At 41.0% G+C, this 22,302-nt stretch overlaps 1 protein-coding gene across 1 annotated transcript in view; it reads left to right on the top strand.

Annotated features, from left to right (window-relative positions):
• The first annotated feature begins 837 nt into the window (after positions 1-837).
• Positions 838-22,302, top strand: part of alphaSnap (Alpha-soluble NSF attachment protein) — a 42,314-nt gene continuing 20,849 nt past the window's right edge. The window contains exons 1-3 of the mRNA XM_069329875.1: positions 838-1,181; positions 7,866-8,062; positions 18,435-18,541. Coding sequence (XP_069185976.1) covers positions 1,090-1,181; positions 7,866-8,062; positions 18,435-18,541 — 396 coding nt within the window. The 5' untranslated portion in view covers positions 838-1,089. The remainder of the gene's footprint in view (positions 1,182-7,865; positions 8,063-18,434; positions 18,542-22,302) is intronic.

Below are 22,302 nucleotides of genomic sequence, written 5' to 3'. Positions count from 1 at the left end.
TAGCTCTATCTATAAATCCAATATTATCTTTGTAACTCATCTTATGTATGTTCAAGTTCAAGTTCAAGTATGTTTATTAAGACAAGAAAAAAGATACATCTCAAAGGGATAGAGTAGCTTAGGCTATTTCTAGCCCCCCCCCCCTCTATTTCAAGTCCCTCAAGGGGCGCACAAATTCAGTGAGTACAGATACACAAGTCACAATACAACATTTAACATCGCAGATTAATATAGTAAGCACAGCATATAAGTGTATGTACTTTTACCTGAATAAACATTTGATTTGATTTGAACCATCCTGTGAGACGGGAATATTAGATGAACTTATAGCTAATTTTGGATCTACGCTGTGTAATATTTCATATAGAATAGGGTAGCAGCACATTGTTGTGTATACCTAAGCTTTTTAATAAAATAAACAAATACCTGTTAACATTTCTCAATTTTGCATGAAATTACTTACATAAAATGATCGGTTAGACGCTATGCGTGTTACTGGCTTTACATGAATGTAAAAACATCAATGATTTTGATGATTTAAGATGTATCTAGATTTAGATTTGATTTAATTTAATGTAAAAAAAATTGTCCAAAATATATTGATTCGTTATTGTTATTGTTATTGCTTCGCTCAAAATAAATAGGATTCGCAATTCGTAAAATAAACAGCAGAGATGGTAAATCAATACTGAAAATTAATTAGTTTCTTTCCTTTTAAACTAAATTTATGGTAAGTTTGAGTAGAGAAAAATTTAGGAAAAGTTTCGAGTTATTTATTGTTAGACAATACAAAATAGTTTGTGATGACAGATGAGAGAGGCGATGGCAGCGCCATCTATTGAGGGCTTACAGTATATACAATCGATTAGTCAATACTCCATATAAACGACTTGAGTCAGTACAAGGTTAGGATTCTAGACTCAATGTAGGGTGTTGTAGTATGTAAGTGGCGGCATTATATGGAAGTGGATCCCATGACTAAGACAGTGCACAATCACCAGTCTGCCGCTTATACTTGAGAGGCAGACGAGCTTTGTCTCCTTCTGGGCGACGAGTATAACGACGTATTGGTTCATCTTTACCTTGAGAATGGCTGACGCGGAGCAGAAGGCCATGCAGCTGATGGCGGAGGCTGAGAAGAAGCTCAGTTCCTCCAAAGGCTTTCTCGGCTCTCTGTTTGGGTAAGGTTATTTCCTTGGTGGAAAGTGGGAGGGTGTCTAGGTCTTGTTTCAACAGTACTCATATATTTGCTTTCATTTATTGTGCATATCCAATATATTATTGGCTGTTAAAGGTGCCCATATCACTCACTAACCGACGACACGTTTATTTCAATGTGTTTAGATAATGTTTTTAGGAAAGAGGGTTAACAAGGTTTTTGTGGATATATATATTAACATAGTGCTTATTTAGTTCGTTGTATTTCTGGTTTCAAGAAGTTGATCACATTCATTGTAACTGTTGTCCGGCGGCATACAGCAGCCACGTGAAGCTGTGGACGTGTATGCGGATAATTAGAGTTATAAAGTTGGCTATGAACGTTGGCCTTGGTTTCCACTGGTGTTCAGAAGACCCCGAAGGAGTAGTCGCGCTGTCACCGGTACACTTTAAACTTGCCAAACCTCTCCTAATCCAATGTAATGACAATTATTGAAGATACGGTATGATAATTATCAGGAGAAAGTGCTAAACCATTAGAACTATAAAGCACCTCGAAGGGATGAGGATAAGAGTTTGGGATGGGATGGGGCGAAAGAAATGCCCTTTAACGCGGTGGTCAACGCAGTTGGGTCAAAGCCGAAAAGACGAGTTCAATTCTTCCGGCAGTTCAGAAGTTAGGCCAGATTTCACCTGATGCCTAGTTCGCCTAGTTGTAAATGAGTAGCAAGGAATTAGACACTGTTCACTGCTATCATCTTGTATCATGATTGTTGTGTTGAATGCAAATTTTACTACACTTCATCTAGAATTACTAACCTTCCCCACAATGTAACCCACAACAATTTATTTTTTATTTTATATATATATGTGATTATATATATATGTGATTATATATATATATATATATATATATATATATATATATATATATATATATATATATATATATATATATCACATGTTTATTTTCGTGATATACACATATATATATATATATATATATATATAATAAAATATAAATTGTTGTGGGTTGCATTGTGGGGAAGGTTAGTAATTTCTCTCGGGGGAAGGGGGGGGGGGCCTCGGTAAGCCTAAGAGTAAGCTGCTACTCATCGTAGCAGTTTAGTGGTTCACGATGGTGAACACAAATGTAGATACTTATATATAACATGTGTAAGCCTAAGAGCCTTCCTGTCCCTGAGTATAGCAAACCAAAAGGTAAACTTGTATATTCTCTGTTCTCTGTGTGAGGTGTTGAATGTCATGATGTAATTGGTCTGCATTCTGGGATATTTTTGGATATTAGTGCTTTTATGAAGAGATGCCCATTCCCAACTTTTTCCTGACCTATCCAAATCTTTACCATATGTTAGCATTGTTATAGTTAGGAGTGAAGATGTCTTATCTTGAGGTTATCTTGAGATGATTTCGGGGCTTTTTAGTGTCCCCGCGGCCCGGTCCTCGACCAGGCCTCCACCCCCAGGAAGCAGCCCGCGACAGCTGACTAACACCCAGGTACCTATTTTACTGCTAGGTAACAGGGGCATAGGGTGAAAGAAACTCTGCCCATTGTTTCTCGCCGGCGCCTGGGATCGAACCCAGGACCACAGGATTCGATGTCCTACATGTCCAGAAAATTGTGGCTCCCTGGAAGGTACGAGTTGAAAGCTAGATGACTTATCTTTTCTATTTTTAACTCTCAACATGCAGACACCGTAATTTAATGATCACGTGAATGACAGTGGTCATTATCATTAGAGTGTTTGCTTTATTATTGCTTGGTTTGTATACTAATGATGTTAACCCTAAAACGGCGCATGGCATATATATATACGACCTGAGTAACACGTCCCACTGTGCGCCTGGCATACATATACAACATAGGGTGCCGGCCACGATTCAAATGGCTTGCGATAGTTTTCAGTAGTAGGCAAAAACCAATTGTATACTGCCGTTATGTAGACGACATATTCGTCATGGTAAAAGACTCAGATGAACCAATTGATCTAAAAAGCCATCTAGAGAGTCAGTCAGTACAGTGGCGCCTCAATTAACGAGTTTGAGCCGTTCTGGCACCAAGCTCGTCATGTGGAAAACTCGTCTTGTGAAACAACAACAAAACTGTCGTCGGAGGTGTCCGAGAACCAGCGGGAATGCTTGTTAATCGAGGAAAAGCTCGTCAGTCGAGACATATTTTCTGCGAGTGGTTTGCTCATTACCCGAAATACTCATAACTGGAGCCACTTGTCACTCGAGGTTCCACTGTACTCCGATTTACACGTGAAAATAACAGTCTGCCATTCCTGGATATACTAATAACAAAAACAGGAACCTCACCCCTGCACTATGCACCTGTTTTTGGCAAAAACTTCATAGTACAATTGTTAACACTTTCGCCTACCGATGACGAAGTATGGAGTCAAAATTTTACTTTTTAATAGCCACCGATGACGAAGTATGGAGTCAAAAATTAAAAAAAAATTGGCCTGCTTTCGCCGCAGTTTTGGACATTATATGCATATGCTCCTTGAAGGGAATTTCATTGCGAATCCATTGATACCAAAATGAAAAACCTAAAACCTAGGACCAGAATTGAGGTAACAAAGTTGAAAAGAGCAAACCCATTTTATTGCTCTTTATTAGCGCTGGGGTAACGCTCTGTCACTTTCTCTATTTGCTGAGGATGGTATGCCGGGCTTTTAGACTTTACATGCATTTAATCGTGTAGGGAATTCTACTGCGAACACAATGATATCAAGATGAAAGACCTAGGACGAGAATTGAGATGTCCAATGTGAAGAGTGTACACATTTTATTGCTCTTTAACGCTCCCGGGTAACTTGCTCTCACTTTCTTGCCATTCTTTTGGGCTTTATATGCACATACGCCTTTAGGGAATTTCATTGCGAATTCATTGATACCAAAATGAAAGACCTAGGACCAGAATTGAGGTAACAAAGTTGAAATGAGCAAACCCATTTTATTGCTCTTCATTAGCGCTCACTGGGGTAACGCGCTGTCACTTTCTCTGTTTACTGTGTGTGGTACGCCATGGTTTTGGACTTTATATATGCATATGCTCCTGTAGAGAATCTGAATGAGAATGTGGCGAACACAATGATATAAAAATGAAAAACCAAAAACGAGAATTGAGGTGACCAAAGTGAAAGAGTGTACACATTTCATTGCTCTTTAGTGCTCTCGGGTAACTTTCTCTCAATTTCTCTGTTTTGTGCGGGTGGTATGCCGGGCTTTTGGACTTCATATGCATTTAATCGTGTGGAGAATTCTGTTGCAAACACATTGATATCAAATTAGAAAACCTAGGATGAGAATTGAGATGACAAAGTTGAAAAGAGTATACACTTTTCAGTATTACCTCGCTCTCTAATGGACGGTCCGGCCCTCCACCCTGCTCTCATCACCTGTTTTCATCACGTCGGCAGGTGGAGTGCACCACGGTTTTTGACATTATATGCATACACTTTTGTTGTGAATTTTATTGCAAACACATTCATACCTAAATGAAAGACCTAGGACGAAAATTGAGGTGACCAAAGTGAAAAGAATGTACACATTTTATCGCTCTTGCACGCTCTTGTGTAACTTTCTCTCACTTTCTCTGTTTGCTGCGGGTGGTAAGCTGGGCTTTCGGACATCATATGCATTTAATCGTGTAGAGAATTCTGTTGCGAACACATTGATATCAAATTGGAAAACCTAGGACGAAAATTAAGGTGACAAAGTTGAAAAGAGTATACACTTTTCAGTATTACCGCAAGCTCCCGCAGAACGTCCAAAACCACTAGGTTAGGAGAAATGCTCGCTCGCCCAAAGCGCTAAAGTGTTAAGGACATATTTTTGTTGGTTTTATAAATGTTCAGGTAAAGTTAATGTAAAAATGTTTCCAAACTCAACTATTTTAATTTTAAAACACAAAGTGATGAAAACATTAAAAAATATTAAAATACAGTATAGCTAATTAAAAAAAAAATGGACAACTCTCAAAACAGCATTTGTCGTTTGGCGCAGTGCAGTGGTTAAGCACCAGCATATATACTAAGCTTGCCAACATAGGATTATGCCTAAACAGTAGGAGTGAGTGCCCCCAAAGATACAAAGCCAATGTTCTCAATGCTTATATTCGTCGAGCACTTACCCACTGCTCCGAATGGAGCAATGTGAGTAGGGAGTTTGAAAGAGTAACTCAGGTGTTGGTGAACAATGGATATAGCAACACAGAAATAAACACTACTATAAGAAGACATCTGGACTGATGGTACAATCCTGAACCTAGAACAGAAACCACAACACCTCCAATAAAATTATATTACAAATCAACTATGCACAGTGAACATAAAAAAGAAGAATAATGAAAGAAATAATCCATAAAGGAGAAAAAAGCATTACTCCTAACCAAAACATTGACCTAATCATATTCTATAAAACAGAGAAGACTACCAACCTTTTTATTAAAAACAGCCCGAAGCTGACGGAGATCCCTTTACCGCAGTCAGACATCATCCTAACGAGAAATGCTGAATAAAAACACTTGTATAATAGATGAAACTCAAGATTTAAGAAGATTACAAATTCTTGAAGCAATCCACATAAAAATAGAACCCAACATAAATACCGAAATTACAGAACTATTCACTCTACCCACCATGAGAGTAAGAACACGACCAGAATGCGAAGATGCCAACATAGAAGACACTGCTCAACATGCCACGCCCACTGTACCTGATTAATCTTTATATGTGTTTTGTACCCTATTTCGCCTTATTCTACTCTTTACTCCTTTATGCCTTATTCTTAATCCATTTGTATATCCCTATATAACCCATTGTTCAATCCATTTGTATACCCCTATATAACCCATTGTTCAATCCATTTGTATACCCCTATATAACCCATTGTTCAATCCATTTGTATACCCCTATATAACCCATTGTTCAATCCATTTGTATACCCCTATATAACCCATTGTTCAATCCATTTGTATACCCCTATATAACCCATTGTTCAATCCATTTGTCTACACCTGGCCCCCTAATGGTATAAATACAATATGTCCTGTACTGTCACATCACTTGAGAATGAACCATGTAGGTTTGAAATGTGTAATTTTATAATAAGTGTATTACATTCTACAGTTATTTATTTCTTTTTCTTCACCTCGAAAGAACATGACTTTTGGAGAGCTCTTCAAGTTAAACCCAGATGCAAGAGCACTAGTCAGAGGGATAGAAGCCCTAAACAAGAAAATAATCAATACAGAATATGCTGTCATATACCTTCTGAAGCCCATGAGCAATCTAGCTGGGATCGCCCTATTGTCGACCAAGAAGCTGCGACAACACCTCATGACACTGCCCGACTTAGAGCTGTAGCAGCTTCCCATGCAGGTGACTTCCTATTAGCAACCCCAATGTCGGCAATGGGCACGCATCTAGATCCAGAATCCCTTCGTGTAGCAGTGGCCCTCCGCCTTGGTGCCCCAATTCACACTGAATACAAGTGTATTTGCAACAGGGTGGAAGCAGACCAATATGGGCTGCATGGGTTACATTGTGGAAGCACAAAGGGCTGGCATGCAAGACACAATGAGGTCAATGATGTCATCAAGAGAAGCCTCGTCTGAGCTCAATGCCCAGCGGAGAGAGAACCTCGCATCTTAGGGGACCAAAACCCGAATGACCCAGCACTTCGCCCTGATAGCATCACTATATACCCTTGGAAAAGGGGGCAAACAGTTGGTGTGGGACTACACATGTGTATCCACCCTGGCTGACACCTATGTACACTTCGGTGCTGATCAAGCAGGTGGGGCGACCAACCACAGGGAAACGGCAAAATCACTCGAGTACAGGCGACAGGTAGGTCAATACACCTTTGTTCCCATAGCATCTGAGATGCATGGCCCTTGGGGTAAGAGTGCCTTGGAATTTCTCAAGGAATTGGGCTCCAGGCTCATTGACATCAGCAGAGACCCAAGAACTGCCAGTTCTCTGTTTCAGCGCCTCAGCGTGGCGATCCAGAGGGGAAATGCCTGCTGCATCCTCGGTTCCTGTCTGGAAGCAGAGGAGCTTGAAGAGATCCATAACCTTTGAGCACTTTTTGTATCAACCAATGTATATCTTGTAACCTTCAAATACATCATAAAGCACAAAAAAATACACAAAAGGAAGGGGGGTGGTAGGAGAAAAGCACACAATCTGTATTGGAGGGGACCTAAACATTCCCTGCAATGCGAAACTCCCAGAACCCTATCCCGGTACAGTGCATTTGTAGGGACAATTTTACACTGTTTACTGATTATTACACAGGAATTATTATATATTTAAACCTAATATCTGCAATATTATAAATTAATGTACAGTAATATTACCTCACTCTTTACAAAATAACACCACTCATTTACATATTGACAGTTCACATTATTTGTATTTTTAGGATAAATCCTGTGACCCAATAAACCTTGTCATCTCTAGTTTGATTTTTCCTATTGTGGGGGGGGGGGAGGTGGCAGGGGTTAACCAAGATGTGTGTAAACCAAAAGGTTAGATATTTGAATATATGACATGTATCACCTTGCGGCAGATCTAGACAAGTTATAAATTTATGTCCTAAAAAAAAAAAATCCAGGTGTTTAATATTATTTCACTGTATTGAATTATGTCACATTGATTTTTTTTCTTCAGGGGACCTTCAAAGGTTGATGAAGCCATGGATCTATATCAACAAGCTGCAAATAAGTTTAAGATGGCCAAAAAGTGGAACTCGGCTGGACATGCATTTACCGAGCTTGCATCATTGCATGCCAAAGCTGGATCTCGTCTGGATGCAGCTACCAACTATGTTGAGGCAGGAAATTGTTATAAGAAGACTGACCCTAATGGTGAGCATTTCATTCCTTGCTTATATTATTCCTGTCTTGCCTATATGCCTTCCATGTTCCTACCAAAATTTGCTTCAAATGTAAATCTACATTAAAATTTTCCTTTGATGAATTCTATACCTGTGAAAGATAGTCTGCAGGGATACATTACACGAGTTACATAAGAATTTATCTTGCTTCCTTTGGCCTGCAAATATTTGGCAAAGTTGCTGGTTGTTTATAAATATATATTATGTGACAATCATGGGTGTTGCTTTAGCAGTAGGCAGTTGAAAAGACTATTTAGCACCTCAAAAAGTTATAAAAATTGACACTTCACCTATGCCCTCCCCCCCCCCCCCCCCAAAAAAAAAATACATATATATATATATATATATATATATATATATATATATATATATATATATATATATATATATATATATATATATATATATATATATATATATATATATATATATATTTTATTAAATATGACCGAAAAAGTAAGATTAATAATTCTAACACGAATTTTCTCAATCTTTCGTACATTATGCTTCACTGTTGGAGGTAAATCAAAAATCACTTCTCCAAAATTCATTTTTATTTCTAGTCTGACGCGACACGGGCGCGTTTCGTAAAACTTATTACATTTTCAAAGACTTCACAAATACACAACTGATTAAAACTTGCGTTTCCCTGATTTTATATCTACATTTGAGTGAGGTGGGAAGGGTGATGTGGCATTACATTTGAGTAAGGTGGGAAGGATGATGTGGCATTAGAGGATATTAATAGGGTATTAAAAGTATCAACACAAGACAGAACACGAAACAATGGATATTGAATAGAAGTGTTTGTAGAAAGCCTATTGGTCCATATTTCTTGATGCTTCTATATTGGAGCGGAGTCTTGAGGTGGGTAGAATATAGTTGTGCAATAATTGGCTGTTGATTGCTGGTGTTGACTTCTTGATGTGTAGTGCCTCGCAAACGTCGAGCCGCCTGCTATCGCTGTATCTATCGATGATTTCTGTGTTGTTTACTAGGATTTCTCTGGCGATGGTTTGGTTATGGGAAGAGATTATATGTTCCTTAATGGAGCCCTGTTGTTTATGCATCGTTAAACGCCTAGAAAGAGATGTTGTTGTCTTGCCTATATACTGGGTTTTTTGGAGCTTACAGTCCCCAAGTGGGCATTTGAAGGCATAGACGACGTTAGTCTCTTTTAAAGCGTTCTGTTTCGTGTCTGGAGAGTTTCTCATGAGTAGGCTGGCCGTTTTTCTGGTTTTATAGTAAATCGTCAGTTGTATCCTCTGATTTTTGTCTGTAGGGATAACGTTTCTATTAACAATATCTTTCAGGACCCTTTCCTCTGTTTTATGAGCTGTGGAAAAGAAGTTCCTGTAAAATAGTCTAATAGGGGGTATAGGTGTTGTGTTAGTTGTCTCTTCGGAGGTTGCATGGCTTTTCACTTTCCTTCTTATGATGTCTTCGATGAAACCATTGGAGAAGCCGTTATTGACTAGAACCTGCCTTACCCTACAGAGTTCTTCGTCGACTTGCTTCCATTCTGAGCTGTGGCTGAGAGCACGGTCGACGTATGCGTTAACAACACTCCTCTTGTACCTGTCAGGGCAGTCGCTGTTGGCATTTAGGCACATTCCTATGTTTGTTTCCTTTGTGTAGACTGCAGTGTGGAAACCTCCGCCCTTTTCCATGACTGTTACATCTAGAAAAGGCAGCTTCCCATCCTTTTCCGTCTCGTAAGTGAAACGCAGCACGGAACTCTGCTCAAATGCCTCCTTCAGCTCCTGCAGATGTCTGACATCAGGTACCTGTGTAAAAATGTCGTCAACATACCTGCAGTATATGGCCGGTTTCAAGTTCATGTCGACTAAGACTTTTTGCTCGATGGTACCCATGTCCTGTTTGTCACAGGTGTCCTGTTTGCAAACAGGTGTCCTGTTTGCAAACAGGACACCTAGGGGAGAACCCATAGCGACCCCATCTACTTGCTTATACATGTGCCCATCCGGGCTCAAGAAGGGTGCCTCTTTAGTACAAGCTTGGAGTAGTTTCCTCAGAATACTTTCTGGCATGTCAAGAGGAGTACAGGCTGGATCACGATACACTCTGTCGGCTATCATTCCGATTGTCTCGTCCACAGGTACGTTGGTAAACAGCGATTCTACGTCCAACGAGGCTCTTATCCCTGTGGCCCGTGCGCCCCGCAGTAAGTCCACAAATTCCTTTGGAGACTTCAGGCTGAAGGCGCAAGGAACATAAGGAGTCAGCAGGCCGTTGAGTCGCTTCGCCAATCTGTACGTGGGTGTGGGTATCTGGCTAATGATTGGCCGAAGTGGGTTTCCAGGCTTGTGCGTCTTGACATTTCCATACGCATATCCAGGTTTATATTCCCCAATGATCTTTGGCAGGTGGAGTCCGGATTTCTTGGCGTTCACAGTTTCGATCAGTTTGTTGACCTTTGCTTTTAATTCGGCTGTAGTGTCCTTCGTTACCCTTTGGAACTTAGTTTGGTCAGAGAGTATGATGTTCATTTTCGCCAGATATTCGTCTTTTTTAAGAATGACATATATTGGCGACTTGTCACCTCTCCTGACAACTATCTCCTTGTTCTCACGAAGGCTTTTAGCTGCCGCTCTAAGCTCGGGGGACAGTATGGTGCTTCTGTAGTTGCCTCGATTCTTTCCTCCTTCTGCAATAAGTTCTGCTTGTAAGGTATCTTTGGTAGTGACCTTCTTTTGTGTCTCGAGGTCGAATATGTCGTCCAACAGAATTTCCAACTCCACTTTCCTGGCCATTTCACTCGGTCTGGACATAACATGACAGTTTATGCCCAGATTTAGGAGAGTGACTTGGTCCTCAGTGAGGTTAATTCCTGCAAGGTTCAGGAAGCCATCTCTTGGTCGTGGAATTGCCATAGGTCCTCCATATAATGTTGTTAGTTTCTTGATAATCCTTGTTTCAGTGCTGAGGTGATGTTGGTCTGTGAGGATGTCGAGGTGTTGTTCAATGCGGGTACGGATACTATGGTCGATGTTGCTATTTCTCCACTCGTTTGTAGCATGAAGTAGTTGCGTTTTTTTGTCTTTGATTTCAAAGACACTTACACGCACGTTTCAAAGACACGTGCTGCGTTTCACTTACGAGACGGAAAAGGATGGGAAGCTGCCTTTTCTAGATGTAACAGTCATGGAAAAGGGCGGAGGTTTCCACACTGCAGTCTACACAAAGGAAACAAACATAGGAATGTGCCTAAATGCCAACAGCGACTGCCCTGACAGGTACAAGAGGAGTGTTGTTAACGCATACGTCGACCGTGCTCTCAGCCACAGCTCAGAATGGAAGCAAGTCGACGAAGAACTCTGTAGGGTAAGGCAGGTTCTAGTCAATAACGGCTTCTCCAATGGTTTCATCGAAGACATCATAAGAAGGAAAGTGAAAAGCCATGCAACCTCCGAAGAGACAACTAACACAACACCTATACCCCCTATTAGACTATTTTACAGGAACTTCTTTTCCACAGCTCATAAAACAGAGGAAAGGGTCCTGAAAGATATTGTTAATAGAAACGTTATCCCTACAGACAAAAATCAGAGGATACAACTGACGATTTACTATAAAACCAGAAAAACGGCCAGCCTACTCATGAGAAACTCTCCAGACACGAAACAGAACGCTTTAAAAGAGACTAACGTCGTCTATGCCTTCAAATGCCCACTTGGGGACTGTAAGCTCCAAAAAACCCAGTATATAGGCAAGACAACAACATCTCTTTCTAGGCGTTTAACGATGCATAAACAACAGGGCTCCATTAAGGAACATATAATCTCTTCCCATAACCAAACCATCGCCAGAGAAATCCTAGTAAACAACACAGAAATCATCGATAGATACAGCGATAGCAGGCGGCTCGACGTTTGCGAGGCACTACACATCAAGAAGTCAACACCAGCAATCAACAGCCAATTATTGCACAACTATATTCTACCCACCTCAAGACTCCGCTCCAATATAGAAGCATCAAGAAATATGGACCAATAGGCTTTCTACAAACACTTCTATTCAATATCCATTGTTTCGTGTTCTGTCTTGTGTTGATACTTTTAATACCCTATTAATATCCTCTAATGCCACATCATCCTTCCCACCTTACTCAAATGTAATGCCACATCACCCTTCCCACCTCACTCAAATGTAGATATAAAATCAGGGAAACGCAAGTTTTAATCAGTTGTGTATTTGTGAAGTCTTTGAAAATGTAACAAGTTTTACGAAACGCGCCCGTGTCGCGTCAGACTAGAAATAAAAATGAATTTTGGAGAAGTGATTTTTGATTTACCTCCAACAGTGAAGCATAATGTACGAAAGATTGAGAAAATTCGTGTTAGAATTATTAATCTTACTTTTTCGGTCATATTTAATAAAATATGTCTACAGGAAAGACTGCTACCAAAATATACTAATGTTAAAGTGCACGACCCAGCAGCAAGGAATCAAGCCTTCACGATAAAATATCGCCAGGATCTGATTCGTGATCAGATATACAAGGCAGAGAATGAAATCAAAGACAAAAAAACGCAACTACTTCATGCTACAAACGAGTGGAGAAATAGCAACATCGACCATAGTATCCGTACCCGCATTGAACAACACCTCGACATCCTCACAGACCAACATCACCTCAGCACTGAAACAAGGATTATCAAGAAACTAACAACATTATATGGAGGACCTATGGCAATTCCACGACCAAGAGATGGCTTCCTGAACCTTGCAGGAATTAACCTCACTGAGGACCAAGTCACTCTCCTAAATCTGGGCATAAACTGTCATGTTATGTCCAGACCGAGTGAAATGGCCCGGAAAGTGGAGTTGGAAATTCTGTTGGACGACATATTCGACCTCGAGACACAAAAGAAGGTCACTACCAAAGATACCTTACAAGCAGAACTTATTGCAGAAGGAGGAAAGAATCGAGGCAACTACAGAAGCACCATACTGTCCCCCGAGCTTAGAGCGGCAGCTAAAAGCCTTCGTGAGAACAAGGAGATAGTTGTCAGGAGAGGTGACAAGTCGCCAATATATGTCATTCTTAAAAAAGACGAATATCTGGCGAAAATGAACATCATACTCTCTGACCAAACTAAGTTCCAAAGGGTAACGAAGGACACTACAGCCGAATTAAAAGCAAAGGTCAACAAACTGATCGAAACTGTGAACGCCAAGAAATCCGGACTCCACCTGCCAAAGATCATTGGGGAATATAAACCTGGATATGCGTATGGAAATGTCAAGACGCACAAGCCTGGAAACCCACTTCGGCCAATCATTAGCCAGATACCCACACCCACGTACAGATTGGCGAAGCGACTCAACGGCCTGCTGACTCCTTATGTTCCTTGCGCCTTCAGCCTGAAGTCTCCAAAGGAATTTGTGGACTTACTGCGGGGCGCACGGGCCACAGGGATAAGAGCCTCGTTGGACGTAGAATCGCTGTTTACCAACGTACCTGTGGACGAGACAATCGGAATGATAGCCGACAGAGTGTATCGTGATCCAGCCTGTACTCCTCTTGACATGCCAGAAAGTATTCTGAGGAAACTACTCCAAGCTTGTACTAAAGAGGCACCCTTCTTGAGCCCGGATGGGCACATGTATAAGCAAGTAGATGGGGTCGCTATGGGTTCTCCCCTAGGTGTCCTGTTTGCAAACTTCTACATGGGTACCATCGAGCAAAAAGTCTTAGTCGACATGAACTTGAAACCGGCCATATACTGCAGGTATGTTGACGACATTTTTACACAGGTACCTGATGTCAGACATCTGCAGGAGCTGAAGGAGGCATTTGAGCAGAGTTCCGTGCTGCGTTTCACTTACGAGACGGAAAAGGATGGGAAGCTGCCTTTTCTAGATGTAACAGTCATGGAAAAGGGCGGAGGTTTCCACACTGCAGTCTACACAAAGGAAACAAACATAGGAATGTGCCTAAATGCCAACAGCGACTGCCCTGACAGGTACAAGAGGAGTGTTGTTAACGCATACGTCGACCGTGCTCTCAGCCACAGCTCAGAATGGAAGCAAGTCGACGAAGAACTCTGTAGGGTAAGGCAGGTTCTAGTCAATAACGGCTTCTCCAATGGTTTCATCGAAGACATCATAAGAAGGAAAGTGAAAAGCCATGCAACCTCCGAAGAGACAACTAACACAACACCTATACCCCCTATTAGACTATTTTACAGGAACTTCTTTTCCACAGCTCATAAAACAGAGGAAAGGGTCCTGAAAGATATTGTTAATAGAAACGTTATCCCTACAGACAAAAATCAGAGGATACAACTGACGATTTACTATAAAACCAGAAAAACGGCCAGCCTACTCATGAGAAACTCTCCAGACACGAAACAGAACGCTTTAAAAGAGACTAACGTCGTCTATGCCTTCAAATGCCCACTTGGGGACTGTAAGCTCCAAAAAACCCAGTATATAGGCAAGACAACAACATCTCTTTCTAGGCGTTTAACGATGCATAAACAACAGGGCTCCATTAAGGAACATATAATCTCTTCCCATAACCAAACCATCGCCAGAGAAATCCTAGTAAACAACACAGAAATCATCGATAGATACAGCGATAGCAGGCGGCTCGACGTTTGCGAGGCACTACACATCAAGAAGTCAACACCAGCAATCAACAGCCAATTATTGCACAACTATATTCTACCCACCTCAAGACTCCGCTCCAATATAGAAGCATCAAGAAATATGGACCAATAGGCTTTCTACAAACACTTCTATTCAATATCCATTGTTTCGTGTTCTGTCTTGTGTTGATACTTTTAATACCCTATTAATATCCTCTAATGCCACATCATCCTTCCCACCTTACTCAAATGTAATGCCACATCACCCTTCCCACCTCACTCAAATGTAGATATAAAATCAGGGAAACGCAAGTTTTAATCAGTTGTGTATTTGTGAAGTCTTTGAAAATGTAATAAGTTTTACGAAACGCGCCCGTGTCGCGTCAGACTAGAAATAAAAATGAATTTTGGAGAAGTGATTTTTGATTTACCTCCAACAGTGAAGCATAATGTACGAAAGATTGAGAAAATTCGTGTTAGAATTATTAATCTTACTTTTTCGGTCATATTTAATAAAATATGTCTACAGGAAAGACTGCTACCAAAATATATATATATAATATATATATATATATATATATATATATATATATATATATATATATATATATATATATATATATATATAATATTTATATATATATTTATATATATATTTATATATATATATTTATATATATATTTATATATATATATATTTATATATATATATATTTATTATTAAATATGACCGAAAAAGTAAGATTAATAATTCTAACACGAATTTTCTCAATCTTTCGTACATTACGCTTCACTGTTGGAGGTAAATCAAAAATCACTTCTCCAAAATTCATTTTTATTTCTAGTCTGACGCGACACGGGCGCGTTTCGTAAAACTTATTACATTTTCAAAGACTTCACAAATACACAACAGACGTATCTCTGATTTTATATCTATATTTGAGTGAGGTGGGAGGGGTGATGTGGCATTAACACAAGACAGAACAAGAGGGGATATTAATAGGGTATTAAAAGTATCAACACAAGACAGAACAGAAACAATGGGTATTGAATAGAAGTGTTTGTAGAAAGCCTATTGGTCCATATTTCTTGATGCTTCTATATTGGAGCGGAGTCTTGAGGTGGGTAGAATGTAGTTGTGCATTAATTGGCTGTTGATTGCTGGTGTTGACTTCTTGATGTGTAGTGCCTCGCAAACGTCAAGCCGCCTGCTATCGCTGTATCTATCGATGATTTCTGTGTTGTTTACTAGGATTTCTCTGGCGATGGTTTGGTTGTGGGAAGAGGCTATATGTTCCTTAATGGAGCTCTGTTGCTTATGCATCGTTAAACGCCTGGAAAGAGATGTTGTCTTGCCTATATACTGAGTTTTTTGAGGCTTACAATCCCCAAGAGGGTATTTGAAGGCATAGACGACGTTGGTCTCTTTTAAAAGGTTCTGCTTTGTGTCTGGAGAGTTTCTCATGAGTAGGCTGGCCGTTTTTTTGGCTTTATAGTAAATTGTCAGTTGTATCTTCTGATTTTTGTCTGTAGGGATAACGTTTCTACTGACAATATCTTTCAGGACCCTTTCCTCTGTTTTATGGGCTGTGGAAAAGAAGTTCCTGTAAAATAGTCTAATAGGGGGTATAGGTGTTGTGTTAGTTGTCTCTTCAAAGGTTGCATGGCATTTCACTTTCCTTCTTATGATGTCTTCCACGAAACCATTGGAGAAGCCGTTGTTAACTAGGACCTGCCTTACCCTACAGAGTTCTTCGTCGACTTGCTTCCATTCTGAGCTGTGGCTGAGGGCACGGTCGACATAAGCGTTAACAACACTCCTCTTGTACCTGTCCGGGCAGTCACTGTTGGCATTCAGGCACATTCCTATGTTTGTTTCCTTAGTGTAGAGAAGGAAAACTAAGGAAACACTACACGCATAGCTGTGTTGTTGGCTATTATTAGCAGCGCCTTCCAGAGGTTAATATAGTTGGTTACAGCAGTTGGATGATAGAAATGGTACAACTGTGTCATAGTAGGGTGAGACAAGGAAGCTTGTTGTGTGTTGCTGGCTGAGTCAGGTGTAGGATGTATGTATGAAGGTGAAGGTGTAATGCTGAAGGTGGCCAGAAGCAGAGATCTTGTGCAAGGCCTGGAGCTCAAATGAAGCCGAGAGCCTGAGAGGGGTTGGCAAAGGGTGGAGAGCTCAAATGAGGGGTGACAGCAGGGAGCTTGGATGAAGGTGAGAGTGGCGTGATCGAATAGGTTGGGAGTGGCTGTTTGCTTCTCGTAGCGAGTCTTGTAGCATCTGGTGTGGAGGTTGGAACTAGACATGCGATGCTGTCTTCCCAGCTGTCTTATGTCTGCATTCACCTAACCTTGTTTTAGACCCAGTTTCCTCCTCACTTGGCAGGCTGATCATCATTTGGTCTAATGGAGAGTGTGCTGGTTACTTTTGGCTGTCCTTAGTGATTAAGGAAACTTTGGGAATTTGTTATAGATGTCAATAATGATTAGTGAATATGATTGCTAGTGTTATAACAGTTATGGGGATTATTGGGAACCTTTAATTAGTTACAGTAGATATAATAAGAAAATGGGGAGCAGGTTCATTATCTTTAATGTGACTGTTACACTTCCCTGATCTAAGGTGCATGTTTCTCTGGTCATTTGCATTGTCATTTAGTGCAGCCAACCTGTAGTCAACCTCATACCCATGATGTTTGTAAATATGCTTCTCTCACAGCATTCCTTGCTAATGTGTCCTGAGCTTATATTTGAGCACTATGGTTTTGGTGGTCTAACAGGATCTTGGGAGCCCAGTATTTAGTTTGTGTCCCCGGGCCTTGTCATGCCTCTGTTGCCTTGGGTAGTCTCTCTTGACCAGCCATCTCTTCATTGTCTTGTTTACCTGCAATCTTTCCTTCCTGCGCGAGTCCCTGATTTTCATTCTCCAAGAGTAGTTTGCTTCAGGGAGCCACAAAGGGCACCCCCAGAAAACCAGAGTTGAATGCAATGAAATGCCTTCATCTGGATGAGCCACTGGGACTTCCTGATTCCATCCCTCCCATCCAGGTTTGTTGGTGGGTGTGTATCTTCACAGCTGCTCCAAAATGTTATTGGAGGGCTGGGGTAGGCTGGGAGTTATGGCCCTCCGCTCCACCACTGGCAGTGGGGGGGGGGGTTAGTGCTAACGAGCTCCTGCTGATTTTGGGATACAATCATTTGTTTACATTGTGAAATGAACTCCCAAAACAGTTTTGAGGTTTCAATCTATTTCAACCCAGTATGTCTTGGTTATCCGACTTTCTGGATGCTTTCCCGGTGGGGGTACTGAAGTGACTGCTGAGCGTCTGTAAAGGAAGCCCAGATTATGGCTGTTATGGCTAGAGACAACTCTGTTGCTGATGTGACATGGTAGCTGGTAGCCATCTCCGTGAGATAGCTTCAGGGAGCCCCTGGGACTCGTCCGGAAATAACCATTTCATTACATTTGACGCTGGTTTTGTGTGATGATCTCTTATGTACCAGAATTCCAGAATTTTTTTTTTTTTTTTTTGTAAGGGCATTTTATATACTGGGTTTATTTTATCCTTTGATATTCTTTCCAAAATTCATATACAGTACTGTATCTCATTATATATACCTTTTTAATAACACGTCTTAAAATGAAGTAGCATGATAACTTGCAAATTGATTTTACTTCTTGTTTCTCATAATGTATTAAAATTTACTTTGTTTCCTCAGAATCTGTCAACAGTTTGTTGAAGGCCATTGAAATTTACACGGACATGGGAAAGTTTACAATGGCTGCCAAACACCATCAGTCAATTGCAGATATATATGAAACTGAGGTAAGCTTTTGAATGTCAGCAATGAGCAACAAGTGCATTTTCTTTCCTGAATATAGATTAGAATATTATAGAAAATGACAAATGTGCATATGACCCCCTGTATATTGTATTGTTAAACATCGAGTTATGTGAATATGCCTATATACTGTACCTATCGATGATACCGAGGATCAACGTCCCCACGGCCTATTCTCTGGCCAGGCCTTTTGGTTGGCTTGTTCACAGGTTGGTTGAATCGGGTATCCTTTTGAAGGTGCTTATCAAGCTTTTATTTTTTAACAGTTCGAGAGTTTAGCCAGTTTCTTCCCATATGTGTAGAGGGAGTGTGTTGAAAAGTCTTTGCACTTTGATGTTGATAGAGTTCTGTATGTGTGTGTATTACATCTATGCTTTCAATGGGGCTGTTTTACACACCCTGCAATGCCTACTGGTCTCGTGTGGTGTTATTTCTGTTTGCAGATGTTTAGATAGAAACCAGTCCAGTCCTAGTATTTCCAAGTTGTATATTATTATGCATCTCCCGCCTATGCTTAAGGGAATATTTAACATTTTTAAGGTGTCTCAGTAGTAAGTAGTTATTTAAAGAAAGCACCAAGTCGGGAAGGTTATGTAGCACATTTAAATGTGCGGGATATTCAAAATGCGGTAAATATCACTAAGGATGCCGTGGGGAGCCACAGTTTCAAGGAAGTAAAAAATGTCTGACTCATCGTCTACGAGCTCCTGCTCCACGGTCAGCCACGGTCATGGAAAATGACTCTGAGGAGGAAATACACGACATATTGTATGATGATGGCGCCATGGATGATAATTTAGACTATGATCCAGCGAAAGACCTTACTCAGAGGTCTGACATGAGTGAGGGAGAGAATGAGGTGGAGGATGTCGAGTGTGTGTACATGCGCCTCGCCGCCCTGGGTCAACACCACTAGAGTCACCACCACCATGTGTGTGTGCTCTGATGCAAGTTTATTCAGTGACAGTACATGTTATGAATCATTCTTGGGCTTCAGTGACATAGGCTCTGATACAAGTTGTTGACGACCCGAGTACAAGCAGCGAGGGTATTACTAGGCGGGGTTTTGCGGCCCCAGCAACACGTCGAGGCAAGTGGCAGCGTTTCGTACGGCCAGAGGACAATGACAACAGTGTTCCCTCGATATCAGATGTTCGTGGTAGGCCTACACTACGCAGAACAGCCTCATCTCCTGGCATAACTATACGCAGCTCTAGCACAAGACGATGGAGCTGTGTTTTTGGTGCTCGTGGTGGTGTTGGTGCCAAAACGAAACCCCCGGGTGTACGTGTGTGGGAGGATTGTGAGAGATTTGTCCCACAACATAACTTTTGATGATACCGATGTTGGTGTGACACCATTATTTCCCTATACAGGTGAAGATATGGCTTAAATCGACTATTTCTTGGCTTATTTTGATAATGAATTTCATGAACCATCTTGTAACAGAGATGAACAGATATGCTCACAGCCCCATAGACACCAGCATTTTACCTGCCTCGCATGACACGATGGAAGGACACAATAAACGAAGAAATGAGGAAATGTACATGTTTCTAGCATTGAGCATGATGATGAAACATTCTGAGAAACATGTCCTCCGGGATTATTGGAGCAAAGACAGCCTTGTTCCACCCCCCCACCCCCCCACCCCCCCGTGTTCAACAGGTACATGTCACGTGATAAGTTCCTGTTGCTTCTCAGGCGCCTGCACTTTGAGAACAATGAAAATGAAGACAGGACAGACTTTGGAAGGTGCGGAAGATTTTTAGTGATATGAGAGAGGCAAGTTCTGTGACTATTTTGTACCAGGACAGGATGTGGTGATTGATGAATAGCTAGTTCTCTTCAAGGGACAACTTGCATTCAAGCAGTACATCCCATCGAAGCGGCACCGGTTTGGACTTATGTTTTTCATGCTGTGCGACTGCGAAACTGGTATCGTCATGGACATGATATTCAGGTACAGACGTTGACATAACAGTTAAAGATCCACACATGTTCTCCGGCAGTGTTGTCAAAACCCTCATGGAACTGTTGCTGAACAAGGTGCATATACTGTTCACAGACAACTACTATACCAGCCCCTTGTTCACCAGATACCTCCTTGACCACAACACCGACGTATGTGGCACTGTGAAGGTCCACAGGAGGAAAATGCCAGTGTTTGGCATAGGTATTGCAGTGGGTGATTGCCAGCTGCGAAAGTGTGACAAGATGTTATCAGTGCGGTGGAGGGACAGAGGCGAGGTCAAGGGGTAAACGTGCCTGTGTTGTATGCAAAAACACTCAACATAGAGAACGCAAGCGAAGATGCATCTCCACTTGGTGCGTTGAGTGCAAAGTTTCACTATGCCCCGTCGACTGCTTCGCAGAATATCATACACTCGCGGAGTTCTGAGTGTGTTGATGATGAATGTATATAGTGTGTGATGGTGTACAGTGTGTAAATATTTTATAAATATACATAAATGAACATGAAACATTGGAAATATGAACAATGTATGTGGACACATTTGTGATGCACGTAACACAGTGTCTTGGGACAGTACTGATAGTCTACTGCCAGAATATTGTGCACGTGTTCACTATACATAGGATTGGCAAGAAAAAACAATATAAATGCATTTGGAAATGTACGAAAAAAAAGAAGAAAAAATGATTTGTGGCAACTCGCACATGTTGACATTGGCGCACGACTGCCTCCGGGAGTCTACGCCACGGGTGACCACCAAATTGTGACGTCACATGCCATTTACGGGACCCCATTGTGGCCAAAGTAAGTACAGTTTCAATTTTATTTCTACATGTATGTGTTCAGGGGAGTGTGTTTAACATTTTGAAAAGAAAAATTATTTTCAGAACAATTAATTTCCTGCGCACCAGGGGTGTGCCATATTTGGAGCCAGAGCAATGCAGTGGTTAAGAATCAATATACTGTGGCAATTCATTATACAGTATACTCTTGTGTACAGTGGCACCTCAATTAACGAGTTTAATCCATTCTGGCACCGAGCTCGTTATGTGGAAAACTCGTCTTAAGAAACAAATTTCCCCATTTAAAATAAAGGAAATAAATTTAATCCGTTCCACTCCCAAAAACATCCATACTTGTAAGACATTTTATAATGTAAATATAATACTGCACATGTAATAATAAATGTTTTGTTTTACTGTTTTTATGTTTACTTCACCTTATGAAGTCATTACTGGCTTGAGGGAGACGATGGGGAGGTGGGAAGGAGGAGAGGGGTTATGGTGTGGAAGGAGAATCCACCTCTGAGTCAGGCAGGCTCTCTCTTCTTGGGAATTTCACCCCACTGGGACTGGGTTGTGGTTCACTATCACTTGCTCTTTTTTTCTCTACTTTTGCAAAGAACATATCTATTGATAATTGCTTTTGTCTTTGTTTTAGGATGTTCCTAAAACGAGACAGCAAATTGTCATATTCACACACCGGGTTGTCATTGCTTTATCAGGGTAGCTTTTCCCAAGAATGAGGTCACCGTTTCAAACATTCCCAACACTTCCCTGATTTCACTGGAAGAGGCAGCATCCTCCCTTACCTCCTCATCTCCTTACTAATGGTGCAAATTGTTGATGAGGACCTGCCATACGTCCTTGTGAGAGCAATCACACAGACACCATGCTTGTGCTTTGCTATAATTTCCTTCTTCAAATCCACAGTAATTGTGTGTCTTCCTCTTGACAACACTATCTTTAGCAAGCAGCTTCTTTGGCAATA

The sequence above is a fragment of the Procambarus clarkii genome, chromosome 23, assembly GCF_040958095.1.
Source record: "Procambarus clarkii isolate CNS0578487 chromosome 23, FALCON_Pclarkii_2.0, whole genome shotgun sequence".
NCBI classification, from domain to species: Eukaryota; Metazoa; Arthropoda; class Malacostraca; order Decapoda; family Cambaridae; genus Procambarus; species Procambarus clarkii.
Note: the sequence above shows the minus strand (reverse complement) of the source record. Positions and strands in the feature narration are given on the sequence as shown.